The 19,056-nt window shown below is 47.7% G+C and overlaps 1 protein-coding gene across 3 annotated transcripts in view; it reads left to right on the top strand.

The window, feature by feature from the left end:
• Positions 1-19,056, top strand: part of LOC134945565 (testis-expressed protein 2-like) — a 102,592-nt gene that overhangs the window by 18,198 nt on the left and 65,338 nt on the right. For all 3 annotated transcript variants that reach the window (XM_063934929.1, XM_063934928.1, XM_063934930.1), the window contains exons 2-3: positions 1-24; positions 5,636-5,839. The exon at positions 1-24 is cut by the window's left edge and continues 1,321 nt beyond it. In XM_063934929.1, the coding sequence (XP_063790999.1) occupies positions 1-24; positions 5,636-5,839 (228 nt within the window). The remainder of the gene's footprint in view (positions 25-5,635; positions 5,840-19,056) is intronic.

Below are 19,056 nucleotides of genomic sequence, written 5' to 3'. Positions count from 1 at the left end.
CTCCAGGAGCTTGGTGTTCTACAGGTAGGATATTCTTGTGCAAATAACTCAAATGATGTATTGCTAACTGTACGAGTTATGTTTTGTAAGGCCCATATAATATAAACTAAAGGGTGTCTCCATCATCCTAGCATCAGTTTAATCTCTCTATCTGACTGGAGCAAGTGATATATGATTGGCTACTGACTAACCTTGGCTTTGGGCCAATCACATGCTAAAGTACTTTCTCTTGAGACCCATCTCTAATCTGCGGTCAGATCACTATTAGGGGCCGACTCAGACCTGATCGCTGCTGCGCGTTTTCGCATAGCGGGCGATCAGGTCTGAACCAGGGACGGATCTAGACTTTTCTTTAGGGGGGGCGGTTTACTGTTTAATCTTGACTCCTCCCTCTACAGTTCCAACTCCTCCCATCTGCAATCCTAACTCCTCCTCTCTCAAGTCTGACTGAATTTTTTGAGTGAGACTGAGATAGAGCTTTGTGATTGTTCTATGTACATGTGACTGTGCTGTGGGGTAATTGTATTTATTAGCCCTAGTACCCACACACCAGCAAGTGAGAGGCAAATGCTCTGTAACCCTTGCTCTCCTGGCTCCTCTGTGCTGCTGTGGTATAAGCTGCAACACATCGTTCTGCCTCAGGCTATCCCAGGAGAGCTCTTTTCATGCCCAAAAGTGGGCGTGGCTATGACTGTGTTATGGGGGGGGGGCGGTCGCCCCCTTCGCCCCCCTCTAGATCTGGCCCTGGTCTGAACTGCCTATGCTTACGGGATGGTGCAAAAAATCCCATCGCATCGGCGAACGCAAGGAGATTGACAGGAAGAGGGCGTTTGTGGGTGGCAACTGACCATTTTTGAGGAGTGTCCGGAAAAACGCAGGAGGGACCAGGCTTTTTGGAGGGAGGATTCCTGACGTCAGCTCCGGCCCCGATTATCGCAGCGCCTGAGTAAGTCCTGGGCTGTGCCGAGACTGCACAAACTTCTGTTTGTGCAGCTCTCCTGCACATGTGATCGCACCGCTGTACAGTGAATTCCCCCTCACCCTGTAGGCGGCGACTACCTGATCACAGGGATGCAGGAGCCAGGAAGGGAAGACAGGAGGAAGTTGCAGAAGTTGAGTGGAAGTGTCATGGGATAGGGATGTCCCGGAAGATGAGTAATTAACATTGTCAGAGTCTTGCAGTGCCGTAACTAGGCATTGTAGCGCTGTGTGCAAGAAACGGCATTGGCGCCCCCCCCTCCACGTAAGATAGGGGCAGTGCGCGCCGCAGGCGCATGAAAAATATATAGGGGTGTGGCTTCACGGGGAAGGGGCGTGGCCACAAAATAACACCAATTCATAATACGGTGCACAGCAGTCTCCATTATTCAAATTACGCTGCACAGTAGCGCCACTACACCAGGTAGAGCCCCTTTTACACATTACGGCAGCCAGTCCCCCTTTTTACACATTGCGGCAGACAGCGCCCCTTTTTTACACATTATGGCAGACAGCATCCCCCTTTTTACACATTATGGCAGACAGCGTCCCCTTTTTACACATTACGGCAGACAGCGTCCCCTTTTTACACATTACGGCAGACAGCATCCCCCTTATTACACATTCTGGCAGACAGCGTTCCCCTTATTACACATTACGGCAGACAGCGTCCCCCTTATTACACATTACGGCAGACAGCGTCCCCCTTATTACACATTACGGCAGACAGCGTCCCTTGTTTTACACATTACGGCAGACAGCGTCCCCTTTTTGCACATTACGGCAGACTTCGTCCCCTTTTTACACATTACGGCAGACAGCGTCCTTTTTTTACACATTACGGCAGGCAGCGTCCCCCTTATTACACATTACGGCAGACAGCGTCCCCCTTTTTACACATTACGGCAGACAGCGTCCCCCTTTTTGCACATTACGGCAGACAGCGTCGCCATTTTTACGCATTACGGCAGCCAGTCTCCCTTTTTACACATTGTGGCAGACAGAATAGAGAGAGAGAGATACTTACCATCTCTCCCCGCTGGCAGTCAGGCTCCTCGGCGCTGGCAGATCCCGGGCAGCCGCAGGGGAGAAGGAGGAGGAGGGAGGGGGACTGGAGCCGCATCAGCGCTATGTAATTGGTAGTGGCGCCGCTGCAGCAGTCCCCTCTCCTTCCGCATCCCAGCATTCACAGCAGCACCGGACAGCCAATGCAGAAGGAGAGGGACTGCTGCAGCGGCGCTACTACCAATTAAATAACGCTGCTGCGGCTCCAGTCCCCCTCCCTCCTCCTCCTCCTCCCCTGCCTCCTGCGCTGCTGCTCTCCTTCAGCGCAGTGGACGGGCGCGCACAGAACAGGTGGCTTGTAATGAGTCAGATTTTATCCAATACACGTTCTGTTCTGCTCCGTATACAGACTCAGTGCCTGATTCAGAGATGGACGCAAAGCCGATGTTCCACGCTACTGAGCGATTTCCGGCAAACTGCGCATGTGTCGCGATTGCATTGCGCATGCGTCAAGGTGCTGCTGCGATTCAGCTCGCAATGAGGTTTTATTCGTAAAGTGACTGACAGGAAGGGACAGTATGGGGAAATGGGGAAAGTAACGAGAAATTCTTGTAAAAAGACAGGCGTGTCATAGCTGTTATCGGAGCGTGCATCTGACGTCAGCTCCTATGTACAGAAACATGGCGCCTGCGTGACCACTGCTGAGTCCGGTCTGCGTATCCATAGGATTACCCTTAATCTGTACGCCCAGCAAAAGTAAGGTATCCGGGCTATAGATCTACACTAAAAAGGTCTACAGTCAATAGGTGGACCATTAATGGTCGACCTGGATTAGGTCGACCGGGTCAAAAGATCAACAGGGCCCAAAGGTCGACATGTAAAAGGTAGACAGTTCAATAGGTCACCAGGTTAAAATGGTTTGCAGGGTCAATAGGTCAACCTGACAACGGTCAACGCAAGTTTTCTTTAATTTTTTTTTTTTAAATATCAACTTTTTCATACATTACCATCCACGTGGACTATGATTGGGAATAGTAAGCGAGCCATGCGATCCTGTCGGATTTAACTAATTTGTATGAACAACAGGTTTTGGCCATTTTCCAGTGTTTGGGAGCAAATGGTCAATTGTCATTTGCTCTCATCCATTACCAGGTTTTCATTCCAACCAGATGATCTACCAGATAATTGTACAGTTGCATGGGTCTTCAACCTGTGGCCCTCCAGCTGCTGTGAAACTACACATCCCAGCGTGCCCTTCCTCAGTTTTAGCATGCCTTAATAGCAAAACTGTGGCAGGGCATGCTGGGATATGTAGTTCCACAGCAGCTGGAGGGCCACCGGTTGAAAACCCATGGTATAGTGTATGCCCAGCTTTAGATTTGGGTGGGGTGAGTCCAAACTGAAATCTAAATTGCAATGTAAAAATAAAGCTGTCTAACATTTGTGGGCTACATGCAAAAGCAGCCAGTATTTACCCTGCACAGAAACAATATCAAGGTATTTGCTCCCCTTGCATGGCAGCACGGTTTGTTCCAGACACAAAGTTACGTGTTTTTTTTCTTTACTTTCAAAGCAGAATCCGGCCCAGTATAAGGTCGGAACACACTAAGCGATGTGTGATCACTGCCAGTGGGACCCTGCATGTGGCAAGTGCATACACACTTGCCTATGCCAGGTCCGACGGGGAAGAGCCATGTGACCCGCGGGAGCACGCATATAATGGGTACACACTAGACGATGCACCCGATATGTCACTCCGATCCGTGGGTTTGGGCGTCATATTGTCTAGCGTGTACCCAGCTTTAGTAATGCACCGTTAGATGATTATAGTGTTGTCTCGCTAATGTGTGGTACTTGTGGCCCCAGGCCTGCAGTGATACAGAAGGTCTGCCAGATACTCAGTAGTTTCCTGCCACTACTGGATGGGATCCGGGCTGTCTGATTGCTCTATCAGCTCTGCAGAAACAGTCCATTGGAGGAAATTAGATTCCAGGCCTGAATCAGAGATGGACGGATACAGTGGCGGCATCAGGGTCAGCCAAGAGAGCCCTGTTTCAAAAAGCGGAAGTGACATCACGGACAGGGGCGTTTCTTCACGAGGGCCCCACTGACGTCACAAAAGGAGACGTGAGCTCGTGGCAGAAGCCCCCAATTACCTCACTCCGGGGGCATGCGAGCTACCCCCGTAGACTCTTCCAGCACTGCTAGCTCCTTTGCAATGACATCACAGACAGGCAGCATTATCACATGTCTTGCAATGACATCACAGACAGGCAGCGTTATCACATGTCTTGCAATGACATCACAGACAGGCAGCATTATCACATGTCTGGCAATGACATCACAGGCAGGCAGCATTATCACATGTCTTGGAATGACATCACAGACAGGCAGCGTTATCACATGTCTTGCAATGACATCACAGACAGGCAGCATTATCACATGTCTTGCAATTACATCACAGATAGGCAGCATTATCACATGTCTTGCAATGACATCACAGACAGGCAAATTTGTCTGCTGTAAGTCCCTCTCTCTGTTGTTAGGTTTTTTTTGTTCTCGTGTGTAGAATCTCATCCTCCAGCATGAAGTCATTCTGAGGATGACTGCACACACTCTCAGTCACTTCATGCTCTATTCTCAGAAATGTCATTTAGCCATGCACGCAGACTGCGTATAAGGGGCGACTGGCACAGCTGAGTGAGCACTGGCTGCTATTGTTGCCATTGTAGCACTGTTGGGTAATAACAGGGTACACCTGTTGGTAGAGTACATACAATGCTACCACAGCACAGTAATGAATAGTCCTGTAGAGTTGCTATGCACCATTTTCACAAACAGAAGCTGCTTGTGAGAGAGACTGAGGCAGAACGTGTCAGGTTATACATGTTCAATGGTGACATGATATGTAGTAATTGTATTACTGTTCTCACGGATATATTGTATTCAGTGGTTCTGCTTAAATGTAATAGCACACACGATAACAGTTCTGGCTCATTCTCCATTAATGCAATTTTCACCTTATTACAGAAAGGTGACTTTTACTTGCTAGGCTTCCTGTTGGGCCTTCATATTCCAGTGATAACTGGCGCCGCAACAGAACTAACGAAAAGCCCTGTCTCGCTGTCACTTAGCTTCCGGGTTCCGACCCAGGAACATACTGCAGGTGGCCAAGCTCTGGAACGCTTTATATGCTGGAGCTTGGTAAATCCTACAATTAGCAGCCCCTGTAGATCTGTTTTCCAGAAATGGATAGACTGCGGCAGCAGGTACCGGAGATATCTGCTGCAGTCCCTCCTTGTTGCGTCCTTGGGAGGCTTAGATTTTGCAGGGATCCCCATAAAAAAGTTTCTAGGGGATTTCCTGCAATGCCCAAAATACTGAAAATGATGACTTCCATTGTACATGTCTAAGTGTTGTGGAAATGATCAGTGTGGTCTAAGGAGATTGTATCATGTATAGCTTTGTTGATACTATTTGTTCTATCTCTTTAACCACTGCAATTGTCCATGTGTTTCTAGAGGGGAGATTTTTTTCCGCAGCTTTATGAGAGATAAAGTGGAGAGAGATAAAGTTTCAACCAGTTAGCGTCTTACTGCAATTTTACAGGCTGTGTTTGGATGAGATAATCAATTTCTTTATTGGTTCGCAGGGATGGATGAATGAGATGTTTTCTTATGACCCTGAGACCTATCACCCAGCTCTTACCCACTCTGTGTTTGTGATCCTGGAAGGGACGACTTTAAAACGATGTTACCCCAAGAGCAACCTGCCTCGAAGGTCAATCTTTGGTGAAGAGACCCCGGAGCCTGTGGCATTTGTCAGTGAAAAGACCAGTGACTTGTCACATGCCCAGGTAAGAGTGACCAGTGACTTGTCACATGCTCAGGTAAGAGTGACCAGTGACTTGTCACATGCCCAGGTAAGAAGAGTGACCAGTGACTTGTCACATGCCCAGGTAAGAGTGACCAGTGACTTGTCACATGCCCAGGTAAGAGTGACCAGTGACTTGTCACATGCCCAGGTAAGAGTGACCAGTGACTTGTCACATGCCCAGGTAAGAGTGACCAGTGACTTGTCACATGCCCAGGTAAGAAGAGTGACCAGTGACTGGTCCCATGCCCAGGTAAGAGTGACCAGTGACTTGTCACATGCCCAGGTAAGAGTGACCAGTGACTTGTCCCATGCCCAGGTAAGAAGAGTGACCAGTGACTTGTCCCATGCCCAGGTAAGAAGAGTGACCAGTGACTTGTCCCATGCCCAGGTAAGAGTGACCAGTGACTTGTCACATGCCCAGGTAAGAGTGACCAGTGACTTGTCCCATGCCCAGGTAAGAAGAGTGACCAGTGACTTGTCCCATGCCCAGGTAAGAAGAGTGACCAGTGACTTGTCCCATGCCCAGGTAAGAGTGACCAGTGACTTGTCACATGCCCAGGTTAGAGTGACCAGTGACTTGTCCCATGCCCAGGTAAGAGTGACCAGTGACTTGTCCCATGCTCAGGTAAGAGTGACCAGTGACTTGTCACATGCCCAGGTAAGAAGAGTGACCAGTGACTGGTCCCATGCCCAGGTAAGAGTGACCAGTGACTTGTCCCATGCTCAGGTAAGAGTGACCAGTGACTTGTCACATGCCCAGGTAAGAAGAGTGACCAGTGACTGGTCCCATGCCCAGGTAAGAGAGACCAGTGACTTGTCCATTGCCCAGGTAAGAGAGACCAGTGACTGGTCCCATGCCCAGGTAAGAGTGACCAGTGACTTGTCCCATGCCCAGGTAAGAGTGACCAGTGACTTGTCCCATGCCTAGGTATGAGAGACCAGTGACTTGTCCCATGCTCAGGTAAGAGTGACCAGTGACTTGTCCCATGCCCAGGTATGAGTGACCAGTGACTTGTCACATGCCCAGGTATGAGTGACCAGTGACTTGTCCCATGCCCAGGTAAGAGTGACCAGTGACTTGTCACATGCCCAGTAAGAGTGACCAGTGACTTGTCCCATGCCTAGGTATGAGAGACCAGTGACTTGTCCCATTGCCTGGTAAGAGTGACCAGTGACTTGTCCCATGCCCAGGTAAGAGTCACCAGTGACTTGTCCCATGCCCAGGTAAGAGTGACCAGTGACTGGTCCCATGCCCAGGTAAGAGTGACCAGTGACCTGTCCCATGCCCAGGTATGAGTGATCAGTGACTTGTCCCATGCCCAGGTTAGAGTGACCAGTGACTTGTCCCATGCCCAGGTATGAGTGACCAGTGACTTGTCCCATGCCCAGGTAAGAGAGACCAGTGACTTCTCCCATGCCCAGGTATGAGTGACCAGTAACTCGTCACATGCCCAGGTAAGAGTGACCAGTGACTTAACCCATGCCCAGGTATGAGTGGTCAGTGACTCGTCACATGCCCAGGTAAGAGTACCCAGTGACTTGTCCCATGCCTAGGTAAGAGAGACCAGTGACTTGTCCCATGCCCAGGTATGAGTGACCAGTGTCTTGTTCCATGCCCTGGTAAGAGTGACCAGTGACTTAACCCATGCCCAGGTATGAGTGACCAGTGACTCGTCACATGCCCAGTAATAGTGACCAGTGACTTAACGCATGCCCAGATATGAATGACCAGTGACTCGTCACATGCCCAGTAAGAGTGACCAGTGACTTGTCCCATGCCCAGGTAAGAGTACCCAGTGACTTGTCCCATGCCTAGGTAAGAGAGAGTAGTGACTTGTCCCATGCCTAGGTAAGAGTGACCAGTGACTTGTCCCATGCCCAGGTAAGAGTGAACAGTGACTTGTCCCATGCCCGGGTAAGAGTGACCAGTGACTTGTCCCATGCCTAGGTAAGAGAGACCAGTGACTTGTCCCATGCCCGGGTAAGAGTACCCGGTGACTTTTCCCATTCCTAGGTAAGAGAGACCAGTGACTCGTCACATGCCCAGGTAAGAGTACTCAGTGACTTGTCCCGTGCCTAGGTAAGAAAGAGTAGTGACTTGTCCCATGCCTATGTAAGAGTGACCAGTGACTTGTCCCATGCCCAGGTAAGAGTCACCAGTAACTTGTCCCATGCCCGGGTAAGAGTGACCAGTGACTTGTCCCATGCCTATGTAAGAGAGACCAGTGACTTGTCCCATGCCCAATGATAATGTGATGTAGGAAACACAAAACTAGATTAATGGCTAATTTATGAGTAACACAGGCTAATTAATGACAATGAAGGAGGAGGTCTTGATGACTTACAGCACCAGCAACGAAAAACAAAACTTACCTACAGTATATTGTGTCAGTAAATGATGAGCTTGTCTTCTTGCGGAGAGTAGAGGAGAATGCTTTGTTGTGTCAGTAAATGCAGAATTTGTAACTAGACAGGAGGTAGAAGTGAATGTCTGCTAATTCAGCAGGAAACAGATAAACAGATTTGCCAGAAAGCTTCAGCAGATAAAATTACTGCCCAGTATATTGCTAGTGATGACAAAAGAAATAAGCAACACTTAGGGGTAAATTTACTAAGGTGGGGGATTTTTAGAACTGGTGATGTTGCCCATAGCAACCAATCAGATTATATCTATTATCTGCTAGAAGCAGCTAGATAAATGGTAAGTAGAATCTGATTGGTTGCCATGGGCAACATCACCAGTTCTAAAAATCTCCCATCTTAGTAAATTTACCCCTTAGCCTTTGAAACACACACACACACACACACACACACACACACACACACACACACACACACACACACTTGTGCAAAAAATATACAAATGTATTAAAAATTAGTATTTTATGTGGCTGAGAGTGTGACTCATAGTGTGACTCATAGTTGCCTTCCCTCCTGCATCCTGCGGGAGCCTCTGTTTCAGCCATAGATCTCCTGGTGCCCTGCTTTGTAGGTCAATTCTCCCAAATTCTTCAGATTCTGCCAGGGGTGATATTAAGGAGTTTCTTTGCAAGAACAGTGATTTGCTGTAGCTGCTCAGAAGTCACTGCTGATGACTCTCATTATCCCCCTTGTGGGAACCTTGACTGACATGCGGGGCGGAGTAGCCCTGTGCTGGGCGTCCCCCCGCATGTCTGGGAAGATGTTCGTAGCTGTGCCAAATGTAATAGAGTGAGTGTTTCAAAAAGGGTCCTCAACATTGCTCGTTTCTTTGTGCTTCTTCAAAAGAGCTTGAACATTTTGAAACCCCAGTCTTTGGAATATTTGCCTGGGAGAGACCTTGCTGATGCAGCATAACTACCTTGTGTCTTGTTGCTGTGCTCACCCTTGCCATAGTGTATGACCTGTGACATGAAACTGTCTTCCACAACCTTACTTTTGTTGCAGAGTTTGGCTGTTCCTCACCCAGTTTTAAGCATCCTACACAGCTGTTTCTGTTTCAGTTAATGACTGTGTTTCAACCTACGTGTAAAAATTATGATCATTATTACCTGTTTGGTATGATTGGTTGATCATACACCTGACATTAATCCTACAAAATCCCTGACTTTATGCAAGTATACCTAGAAGAACTGATGCTGCTTTGAAGGCAAAGGGTGGTCACACACAATATGGATTTGATTTAGATTTCTCCTCTGTTCATTCACTTTGCATTTTGTCAACTGGTTAAAAAAAACTATTACCACTTTTCACAGTATTGTGTGTATGTATATATGTGTGTGTGTGTGTGTGTGTGTGTGTGTGTGTGTGTGTGTGTATATATATGTGTGTGTGTGTGTGTGTGTGTGTGTGTGTGTGTGTGTGTGTGTGTGTGTATATATATATATATATATATATATATATATCATGGTGGGAGGGCTTGTGCCTCACCACAACTGCCCACATTCTGGTGGGATCAGGAGAAGAAAACAAGGCCTGCACATTCTGCACCTGTAGTGGAGGTTTATGATTCCAGGCTTTCTGAAGTGCACAGCTGCAGCTGGAGAAACAGAGGTCTGGGTTTTCCAGCTCACCCAGATACAGCAGGAAGTCTGGTGCAGGAGAGGGGTTTGGAACTCCCAAACACCCACAGTGCATTGCGCTGATGCCTATTAGAGGCCAGTGAGCAGGCATCAGTTTATAGCGCCAGGGACTGTGGACATTGGCTATGCCAGGAGAGCATGGCGTGTGTGGCTCCAAGCCACTGCAGCAGAATGACTTTTGAGCCTGGGAAGTGCTAGGACCTTTTATGTTTGTCTGTTTATTTTCAGTAAAATACCTGTGTGACCAGGCCCAAGCCTGAGTATGCTGTTCTACAGTGTCTGATGCCAGTAAAGACACTGTGGCTACATCGCAAACGGGCACGCTGCCGAGCGCACAGAAATGCTCCCATTCACTTTGAATGGGGCGCGTGCACGTCTACGATGCACGTGCATCCCATTTGTGCACGGGAGTCTGCCTTGCTGGGCGCACTCAGTCGCATATGGAGCCACAATTAGCGTGGCTCCATCTGTATAGGGGAACATGTAGCAAACCTTAAAGAGATATACAGTGCAGTAGTTGCCCATAGCAACCAATCAGATTCAAGCTATCATTTCTCTAGCACAGTCTGTATATTGACTTCTCCAAATGTATCTTTCTCTGTGGTTTGATATATCTCTCACATAATATTTTCATTTAATTTCTATTGTGCAAGGAGTACTCTGTTTTATGATCTATTTATCACCTTAAAATGTGCTAATATGTAAATGAGCAGCTGTTTTGTGGGCCAAATCAGTAGTTAGGGGTCCATGTACTAAACGGAGATAAGCCTCCACAACGAAAAATTCAGTGAAAATGCTTGTACATATCGCTTCTCTGCATGTACTAAAGCATTTTCACTGACTGTTATCTGCCTGTGCTAAGTACTGTGCCTAATATCGCACTGCCATAGGCTACTATGGCGGCGATATTCCCCTCTGCTATTACTAAAACCTCTGATGGCTCACCGCTGCCCCTTTCCTCCTGTGCCTGCTTCGTCAGGTTTAGCTGCCGTTAACAGCCCTCCGGGCAGCACAGAGCCGTTATCTGCTGACCTGCAGTGTTCGTTTTTGTTTAACTGATTAAAGTTTTTCTTGTTTGTAAAAAAGAATCCTGCTGGAGCAGGTCAGCTGACGTCACGTGGTTTCTTTCACTCTGTCTGTGTCCTCGAGGCAGGTTGATGCAGCTGTGCAGTGTGTTTCTGGATCCTGGATTGATTGTTTATTTATTTGAGCTCTCTCTTTTTTAGCCCTGGTCAGGATACTCAGTGTAAATTGTGAGTTTTTATTTAATAAAGGCTGTGACTGTGTCTGTTGTGTGGGTGGGCTCTGGGTGATGTATTTGTGTTGGCAGCAGCAGAACCATCTGTAGACATGACAGGATGATGACCTCTTGTCAGCTATATATCTTTGTTATTGTGCTGCAGTGTCAGTAAAGGGGTTTCTGTCATTGCACCACACCAAGATCACATACATCAGACAGGTCTGACTACTGCTACATATATCCTCAGAAAAAATTTCATTATATGTCCTTTCTCTTGTCTCATGTCATCTGCCTCTCCCAAACCCACATATCTCTCTCTTTCCCTACTCCCCTTCTCTCTCCCTGCACCTCTGTTTCTAAGGTATACCTCTTCCCCTAACCCCTGTTACACTATTTACTCCCCTCGGTCTTTCTGCCTTGTGAGCGATCACCACACTGCCTGCATTTTGTCAGCCGGCATCCCACTGTCTGTAATCATCCCAAGCCCTACCCACCCCCCATCTCTTTCTCTTCCACTCCCCCTTAATGTTTCCTTTCAAATCCTAATTGGCCCTACACACTGGCAGATCTGCCACCGAGTTGCCCGACGGCGGATACAGCCGACGGGCGATCCGGTGACGGGGGCATTGAAGTTTCCTCACTCCCCCCCCCCCGTCACCCGGCTCCATAGCACTGCATGCTAATATGGACAATCTCGTCCATATTGGCCTGCATGCATAAGCGACGGGGCACCAACAATTAATGAGCGCGGGGCCGCACATCGTTAATCGTTGGTGCCTACACACTGCACGATATGAACGAGAACGTTCATATCGTGCATTTTATCTGCCATTGTGTAGGGCCCTTATGTCCCCATGTCTCCCTCAATTCCCAACCACCAAGTCTTTTGTACTTTTAGCCTCCATGTCTCTCGGTCCTTCTTCCCGACCAGCCTCTCAAACTCCTTTTCACTACAGGTATATCTTTCTCCTCTCCGTCTGTGTCTCTCATTCTCTTTATTCCCTACATGATTACCATTCTCCTCTCCCTCTGTGTCTCTCATTCTCTATCCCCCTACAGGTATATTTTTCTCCTCTCCCTCTGTGTCTCTCATTCTCTATCCCCCTACAGGTATATCTTTCTCCTCTCCCTCTGTGTCTCTCATTCTCTATCCCCCTACAGTTATATCTTTCTCATCACCCTCTGTGTCTCTCATTCTCTATCCCCCTACAGGTATATCTTTCTCCTCACCCTCTGTGTCTCTCATTCTCTAACCCCCTACAGGTATATTTTTCTCCTCTCCCTCTGTGTCTCTCATTCTCTATCCCCCTACAGGTATATCTTTCTCCTCTCCCTCTGTGTCTCTCATTCTCTATCCCCCTACAGGAATATCTTTCTCCTCACCCTCTGTGTCTCTCATTCTCTATCCCCCTACAGGTATATCTTTCTCCTCTCCCTCTGTGTCTCTCATTCTCTATCCCCCTACAGGTATATCTTTCTCCTCTCCCTCTGTGTCTCTCATTCTCTATCCCCCTACAGGTATATCTTTCTCCTCACCCTCTGTGTCTCTCATTCTCTAACCCCCTACTGGTATATCTTTCTCCTCTCCCTCTGTGTCTCTCATTCTCTAACCCCCTACAGGTATATCTTTCTCCTCTCCCTCTGTGTCTCTCATTCTCTAACCCCCTACAGGTATATCTTTCTCCTCACCCTCTGTGTCTCTCATTCTCTAACCCCCTACAGGTATATCTTTCTCCTCTCCCTCTGTGTCTCTCATTCTCTAACCCCCTACAGGTATATCTTTCTCCTCTCCCTCTGTGTCTCTCATTCTCTAACCCCCTACAGGAATATCTTTCTCCTCTCCCTCTGTGTCTCTCATTCTCTATCCCCCTACAGGAATATCTTTCTCCTCTCCCTCTGTGTCTCTCATTCTCTAACCCCCTACAGGTATATCTTTCTCCTCTCCCTCTGTGTCTCTCATTCTCTATCCCCCTACAGGTATATCTTTCTCCTCTCCCTCTGTGTCTCTCATTCTCTAACCCCCTACAGGTATATCTTTCTCCTCACCCTCTGTGTCTCTCATTCTCTAACCCCCTACAGGTATATCTTTCTCCTCACCCTCTGTGTCTCTCATTCTCTAACCCCCTACAGGTATATCTTTCTCCTCTCCCTCTGTGTCTCTCATTCTCTATCCCCCTACAGGAATATCTTTCTCCTCACCCTCTGTGTCTCTCATTCTCTATCCCCCTACAGGTATATCTTTCTCCTCTCCCTCTGTGTCTCTCATTCTCTATCCCCCTACAGGTATATCTTTCTCCTCTCCCTCTGTGTCTCTCATTCTCTATCCCCCTACAGGTATATCTTTCTCCTCACCCTCTGTGTCTCTCATTCTCTAACCCCCTACTGGTATATCTTTCTCCTCTCCCTCTGTGTCTCTCATTCTCTAACCCCCTACAGGTATATCTTTCTCCTCTCCCTCTGTGTCTCTCATTCTCTAACCCCCTACAGGTATATCTTTCTCCTCACCCTCTGTGTCTCTCATTCTCTAACCCCCTACAGGTATATCTTTCTCCTCTCCCTCTGTGTCTCTCATTCTCTAACCCCCTACAGGTATATTTTTCTCCTCACCCTCTGTGTCTCTCATTCTCTAACCCCCTACAGGAATATCTTTCTCCTCTCCCTCTGTGTCTCTCATTCTCTATCACCCTACAGGTATATCTTTCTCCTCTCCCTCTGTGTCTCTCATTCTCTAACCCCCTACAGGAATATCTTTCTCCTCTCCCTCTGTGTCTCTCATTCTCTAACCCCCTACAGGAATATCTTTCTCCTCTCCCTCTGTGTCTCTCATTCTCTATCCCCCTACATGTATACCTTTCTCCTCACCCTCTGTGTCTCTCATTCTCTAACCCCCTACAGGTATATCTTTCTCCTCTCCCTCTGTGTCTCTCATTCTCTAACCCCCTACAGGTATATATTTCTCCTCTCCCTCTGTGTCTCTCATTCTCTAACCCCCTACAGGTATATCTTTCTCCTCTCCCTCTGTGTCTCTCATTCTCTAACCCCCTACAGGTATATATTTCTCCTCTCCCTCTGTGTCTCTCATTCTCTAACCCCCTACAGGTATATCTTTCTCCTCTCCCTCTGTGTCTCTCATTCTCTAACCCCCTACAGGTATATATTTCTCCTCTCCCTCTGTGTCTCTCATTCTCTAACCCCCTACAGGTATATCTTTCTCCTCACCCTCTGTGTCTCTCATTCTCTATCCCCCTACAGGTATATCTTTCTCCTCTCCCTCTGTGTCTCTCATTCTCTATCCCCCTACATGTATACCTTTCTCCTCTCCCTCTGTGTCTCTCATTCTCTAACCCCCTACAGGTATATCTTTCTCCTCTCCCTCTGTGTCTCTCATTCTCTATCCCCCTACAGGAATATCTTTCTCCTCTCCCTCTGTGTCTCTCATTCTCTAACCCCCTACAGGAATATCTTTCTCCTCTCCCTCTGTGTCTCTCATTCTCTATCCCCCTACAGGTATATATTTCTCCTCTCCCTCTGTGTCTCTCATTCTCTAACCCCCTACAGGTATATCTTTCTCCTCTCCCTCTGTGTCTCTCATTCTCTAACCCCCTACAGGTATATATTTCTCCTCTCCCTCTGTGTCTCTCATTCTCTAACCCCCTACAGGTATATCTTTCTCCTCACCCTCTGTGTCTCTCATTCTCTATCCCCCTACAGGTATATCTTTCTCCTCTCCCTCTGTGTCTCTCATTCTCTATCCCCCTACATGTATACCTTTCTCCTCTCCCTCTGTGTCTCTCATTCTCTAACCCCCTACAGGTATATCTTTCTCCTCTCCCTCTGTGTCTCTCATTCTCTATCCCCCTACAGGTATATCTTTCTCCTCTCCCTCTGTGTCTCTCATTCTCTATCCCCCTACAGGATTACCTTTCTCCAGTGCTGCGTTACACGTGCCAGTTTTCTTTTTTTTTATCTCCCTCCAGGGGTGTCGTGGACACCCCCAGTGTGAGAAGTTGTGGTGGCATGCTGGTCCTTCTGGATCCCGGTATCATGAGCGCTGGGTTCCCGACCGTCAGGATCCTGACTAGCTCCCTTCTCCAGCTCTCGTTGAGATTTCAAGATGGATAGTTATCTAGTAGGTCTCAGGGGCAGATTTATTAAGCCTGGTGAAGTGATAAAGTGGAAGGTGATAAAGCACCAGCCAATCGGCTCCTAACTTCCATGTTACAGGCTGGGTTTTGAAAAATGACAGCTAGGAGCTGACTGGCTGGTGCTTTATCACCTTCCACTTTATCACTTCACCAGGCTTAATAAATGGGGTTGGGACTCAAGGTTGACACCACTTTGGTCGACACCACAAATAGGTCGACATGGACAAAATGTCGACATAAACAAGGTTGACACGAACAAAGGTCGACATGAGTTTTTTCTGTTTTTTTGGTGTCGTTTTCTCCGTAAAAATGACTGGGAACCCTCATTAGTGCACAGTGTTCCCTCGCATGGTTCGCTTCACTCGCCATGCTTTAGGCAAGGTGCCTTGCTCCACTACCGCTGCGCTCGGCACAGGTTACTATTCCCAATCGTAGTCCAAGTGGATAGCAAAGTAGGGAAAAGGTTGTTAAAAAAATAAATAAAAAAATGTGAAAAACTCATGTCGACCATTTTTCAGGTCGACCTTAGGTGTGTCGTCCAATGGGTGTCGAGCTTAGTGGTGTCGACCAAGAGTCTCGATACCGTTCATAAATCTGCCGCTCAGTTCCTGGCTGATTTAGTTTTTTTTGTTTATATAAACAGAGGTGCTTTTTGTTCTGAGATGGGTGAACCAAATTAGAGGCTTCTAAATTATGGAGGTCCTTCCGAGTTGTTCGCTCGTTGCCGATTTTCGCAACGGAGCGATTAATGCGAAAATGCGCATGCACATGGTACGCAGTGCGCATGCGCTAAGTATTTTTGCTCAAAACTTAGTAGACTTATTCACGGCAGAACAAAGAATTTTCATCGTTAAAGTGATCGGAGTGTGATTGACAGGAAGTGGGTGTTTCTGGGAAGAAACTGACCGTTTTCAGGGAGTGTGCGGAAAAACGCATGCGGGCCAGGAAAAAACGCGGGAGTGTCTGGAGAAACAGGGGAGTGGCTGTCCAAACACAGAGCGTGTTTGTGACGTCAAACCAGGAACGAAACGGGCTGAGCTGATCGCAGTGTAGGAGTAAGTCTCGAGCTACTCAGAAACTGCTAAGAATTTTCTATTCGCACTTCTGCTGAGCTAAGATACACTCCCAGAGGGCGGCGGCCTAGCGTGTGCAATACTGCTAAAATCTGCTTGCGAGCGAACAACTTGGAATCACCCCCTATGTCCCGTGTTTTTCTCCCAATATCCCGGTAATAAGAAATTACTTTCCAGGGCTATTTTTCCATATTATCCTGCAGGGACAGCAGCTCCAATAAGATCCCGTCAATGTGCAGACTAGAATGAAAAATTATATTTTACATGAGTACAGTAGTTTGCGTTCTATGGGGGTAATTCCAAGTTGATCGCAGCAGGATTTTTGTTAGCAAATGGGCAAAACCATGAGCACTGCAGGGGAGGCAGATGTAACATGTGCAGAGAGAGTTAGATTTGGGTGGGGTGTGTTCAATCTGCAATCTAATTTGCAGTGTAAAAATAAAGCAGCCAGTATTTACCCTGCACAGAAACAAAATAGACCTCCCAAATCTAACTCTTTCTGCACATGTTATATCTGCCTCCCCTGCAGTGCACATGGGCCCTCATTCCGAGTTGTTCGCTTGCTAGCTGCTTTTAGCAGTATTGCACACGCTAAGCCGCCGCCCTCTGGGAGTGAATCTTAGCTTAGCAGAATTGCGAACGAAAGATTCGCAAAATAGCGAAGACAAAATTCGTAGCAGTTTCTGAGTAGCTCGAGACTTACTCCTCCAGTGCGATCAGTTCAGTGCTTGTCGTTCCTGGTTTGATGTCACAAACACACCCAGCGTTCGCCCAGCCACTCCCCCGTTTCTCCAGCCACTCCTGCGTTTTTACCTGAAACGCCAGCGTTTTTTCACACACTCCCATAAAACAGCCAGTTTCCGCCCAGAAACACCCACTTCCTGTCAATCACATTACGATCAGCAGAACGATGAAAAAACTTCGTAATGCCGTGAGTAAAATACCAAACTACTTAGCAAATTTACTTGACACAGCCGCAGTGCGAACATTGCGCATGCACAGTTTGCGAAAAATCGCTCCGATGCGAAGTAAAATAACGAGCGAACAACTCGGAATGAGGGCCATGGTTTTGCCCATTTGCTAACTAAAATCCTGCTGCGATCAACTTGGAATTACCCCCTATATGTGGACTCAGCAGAGCTACTGAGCTTCTCATATCCAAACTGTGTTAATGGAAACCATTGGCTGTGTTGGCGAAGGTCATCTACATATGGCTGAGCTTTTCGGAGCTGCACAAATTTGGCCCTTTCTCCGCCAACTTGGATTCATATGATGACTAAAGGTGCGATCAATATTGGCCCGGACCGTGGTCTCTATTTACTAAGCTTTGGAGAGAGATAAAGTGGTTAGTGATAAACTACCAGTCAATCAGCTCGTAACTGTCACCTTTTTTTTTTTTTTTTAAAATGTCAGGAGCTGGTTGCTTGGTACTTATCTCCTTGTAAGGCTTAGTAAATACACCCCTGTATGCGCTGTGCTTCCCTTTTTATGTCCTCAGGGAAATCTTAAATTCTGCTGAGTTCCTCTGAATACTCATGTTTTAAAATAAATCTGTTTTACAAATAGGACACTTGAAATCAGCAAGAGTTTGGGCTTTGATGATACACATGCATGTTAGACATGGCATCTTCTCCCTTCCATCTCTGCACACTCTGGTCCAATCAGAGTGTTGAACGGTTTCGTGAAAGCCGGTGGTTGATGTATTATGCGCCGGCTGGATGCCTTGAGCGAGAGCCAGTAGGCTAATCGCTGCCCACCCAGTGTACTGTGTAACCTGGGCCTAACGTGAGCAGGACAGATCCTCTGTATGTGACAGTGGCGTGCGGTGAGGTCAGTGGCTGGTGAGGCACTACAGCCATAATGTACGCTGCATCCTGCCGATGACCCCTACCGCCTCCGAGCCAATGCCCGCTGCCACCGCCAATGGCTTACAAACTCGCCCATCATCAACTGACCCAGCCCTCCGCCACTAATTTGCATCTCAGTCCGATGCCGCCAATGCCCACTGCCTGCCTGCTCATCATACTTGTTGTATATTGTACATTTTTATAGAAATAAATAAATAAAAATAGTGTTTGGGACTGGGAAGGAAGTGGGAGGAGGGCATGAATGCAATTCTTTTGTCCAGGGCTTCCATTAACTTAATGGAGAAGGGTCTGAATGGGTTAAAAAAATGTAACAAAAAAATGCGTGAGGTCCCCCCTCCAAAGTATAACCAGCCTCGGGCTCTTTGAGCCGGTCCTGGTTGTTTAAATACTGGGGAAAAATTGGACAGGGGTTCCCCGTATTTAGACAACCAGCACCGGGCTCTTAGTCCGGTCCTGGTTCCAAAAATACGGGGAACAAAAGATGTAGGGGTCCCCCGTATTTTTAAAACCAGCACCGGGCTCCACTAGCCAGGGACATAATGCCACAGCCGGGGGACACATTTATGTAGGTCCCTGCGGCCGTGGCATTACCCCCCCCAACTAGTCACCCCTGGCCGGGGTTCCCTGGAGGAGTAGGGACCCCTTAAATCAAGGGGTCACCTCCCCTCCAGGCACCCAAGGGCCAGGGGTGAAGCCCGAGGCTGTCCCCAGCACCCCTGGGCGGTGGGTGCCGGGCTGATAGTCATGTGTGTAAAAAAAAGAATATTGTTTTTTGTTGTGGAACTACAAGGCCCATCAAGACTCCCCCGC

The sequence above is a fragment of the Pseudophryne corroboree genome, chromosome 7 (genome assembly GCF_028390025.1).
Source record: "Pseudophryne corroboree isolate aPseCor3 chromosome 7, aPseCor3.hap2, whole genome shotgun sequence".
Lineage (NCBI taxonomy): Eukaryota > Metazoa > Chordata > Amphibia > Anura > Myobatrachidae > Pseudophryne > Pseudophryne corroboree.
Note: the sequence above shows the minus strand (reverse complement) of the source record. Positions and strands in the feature narration are given on the sequence as shown.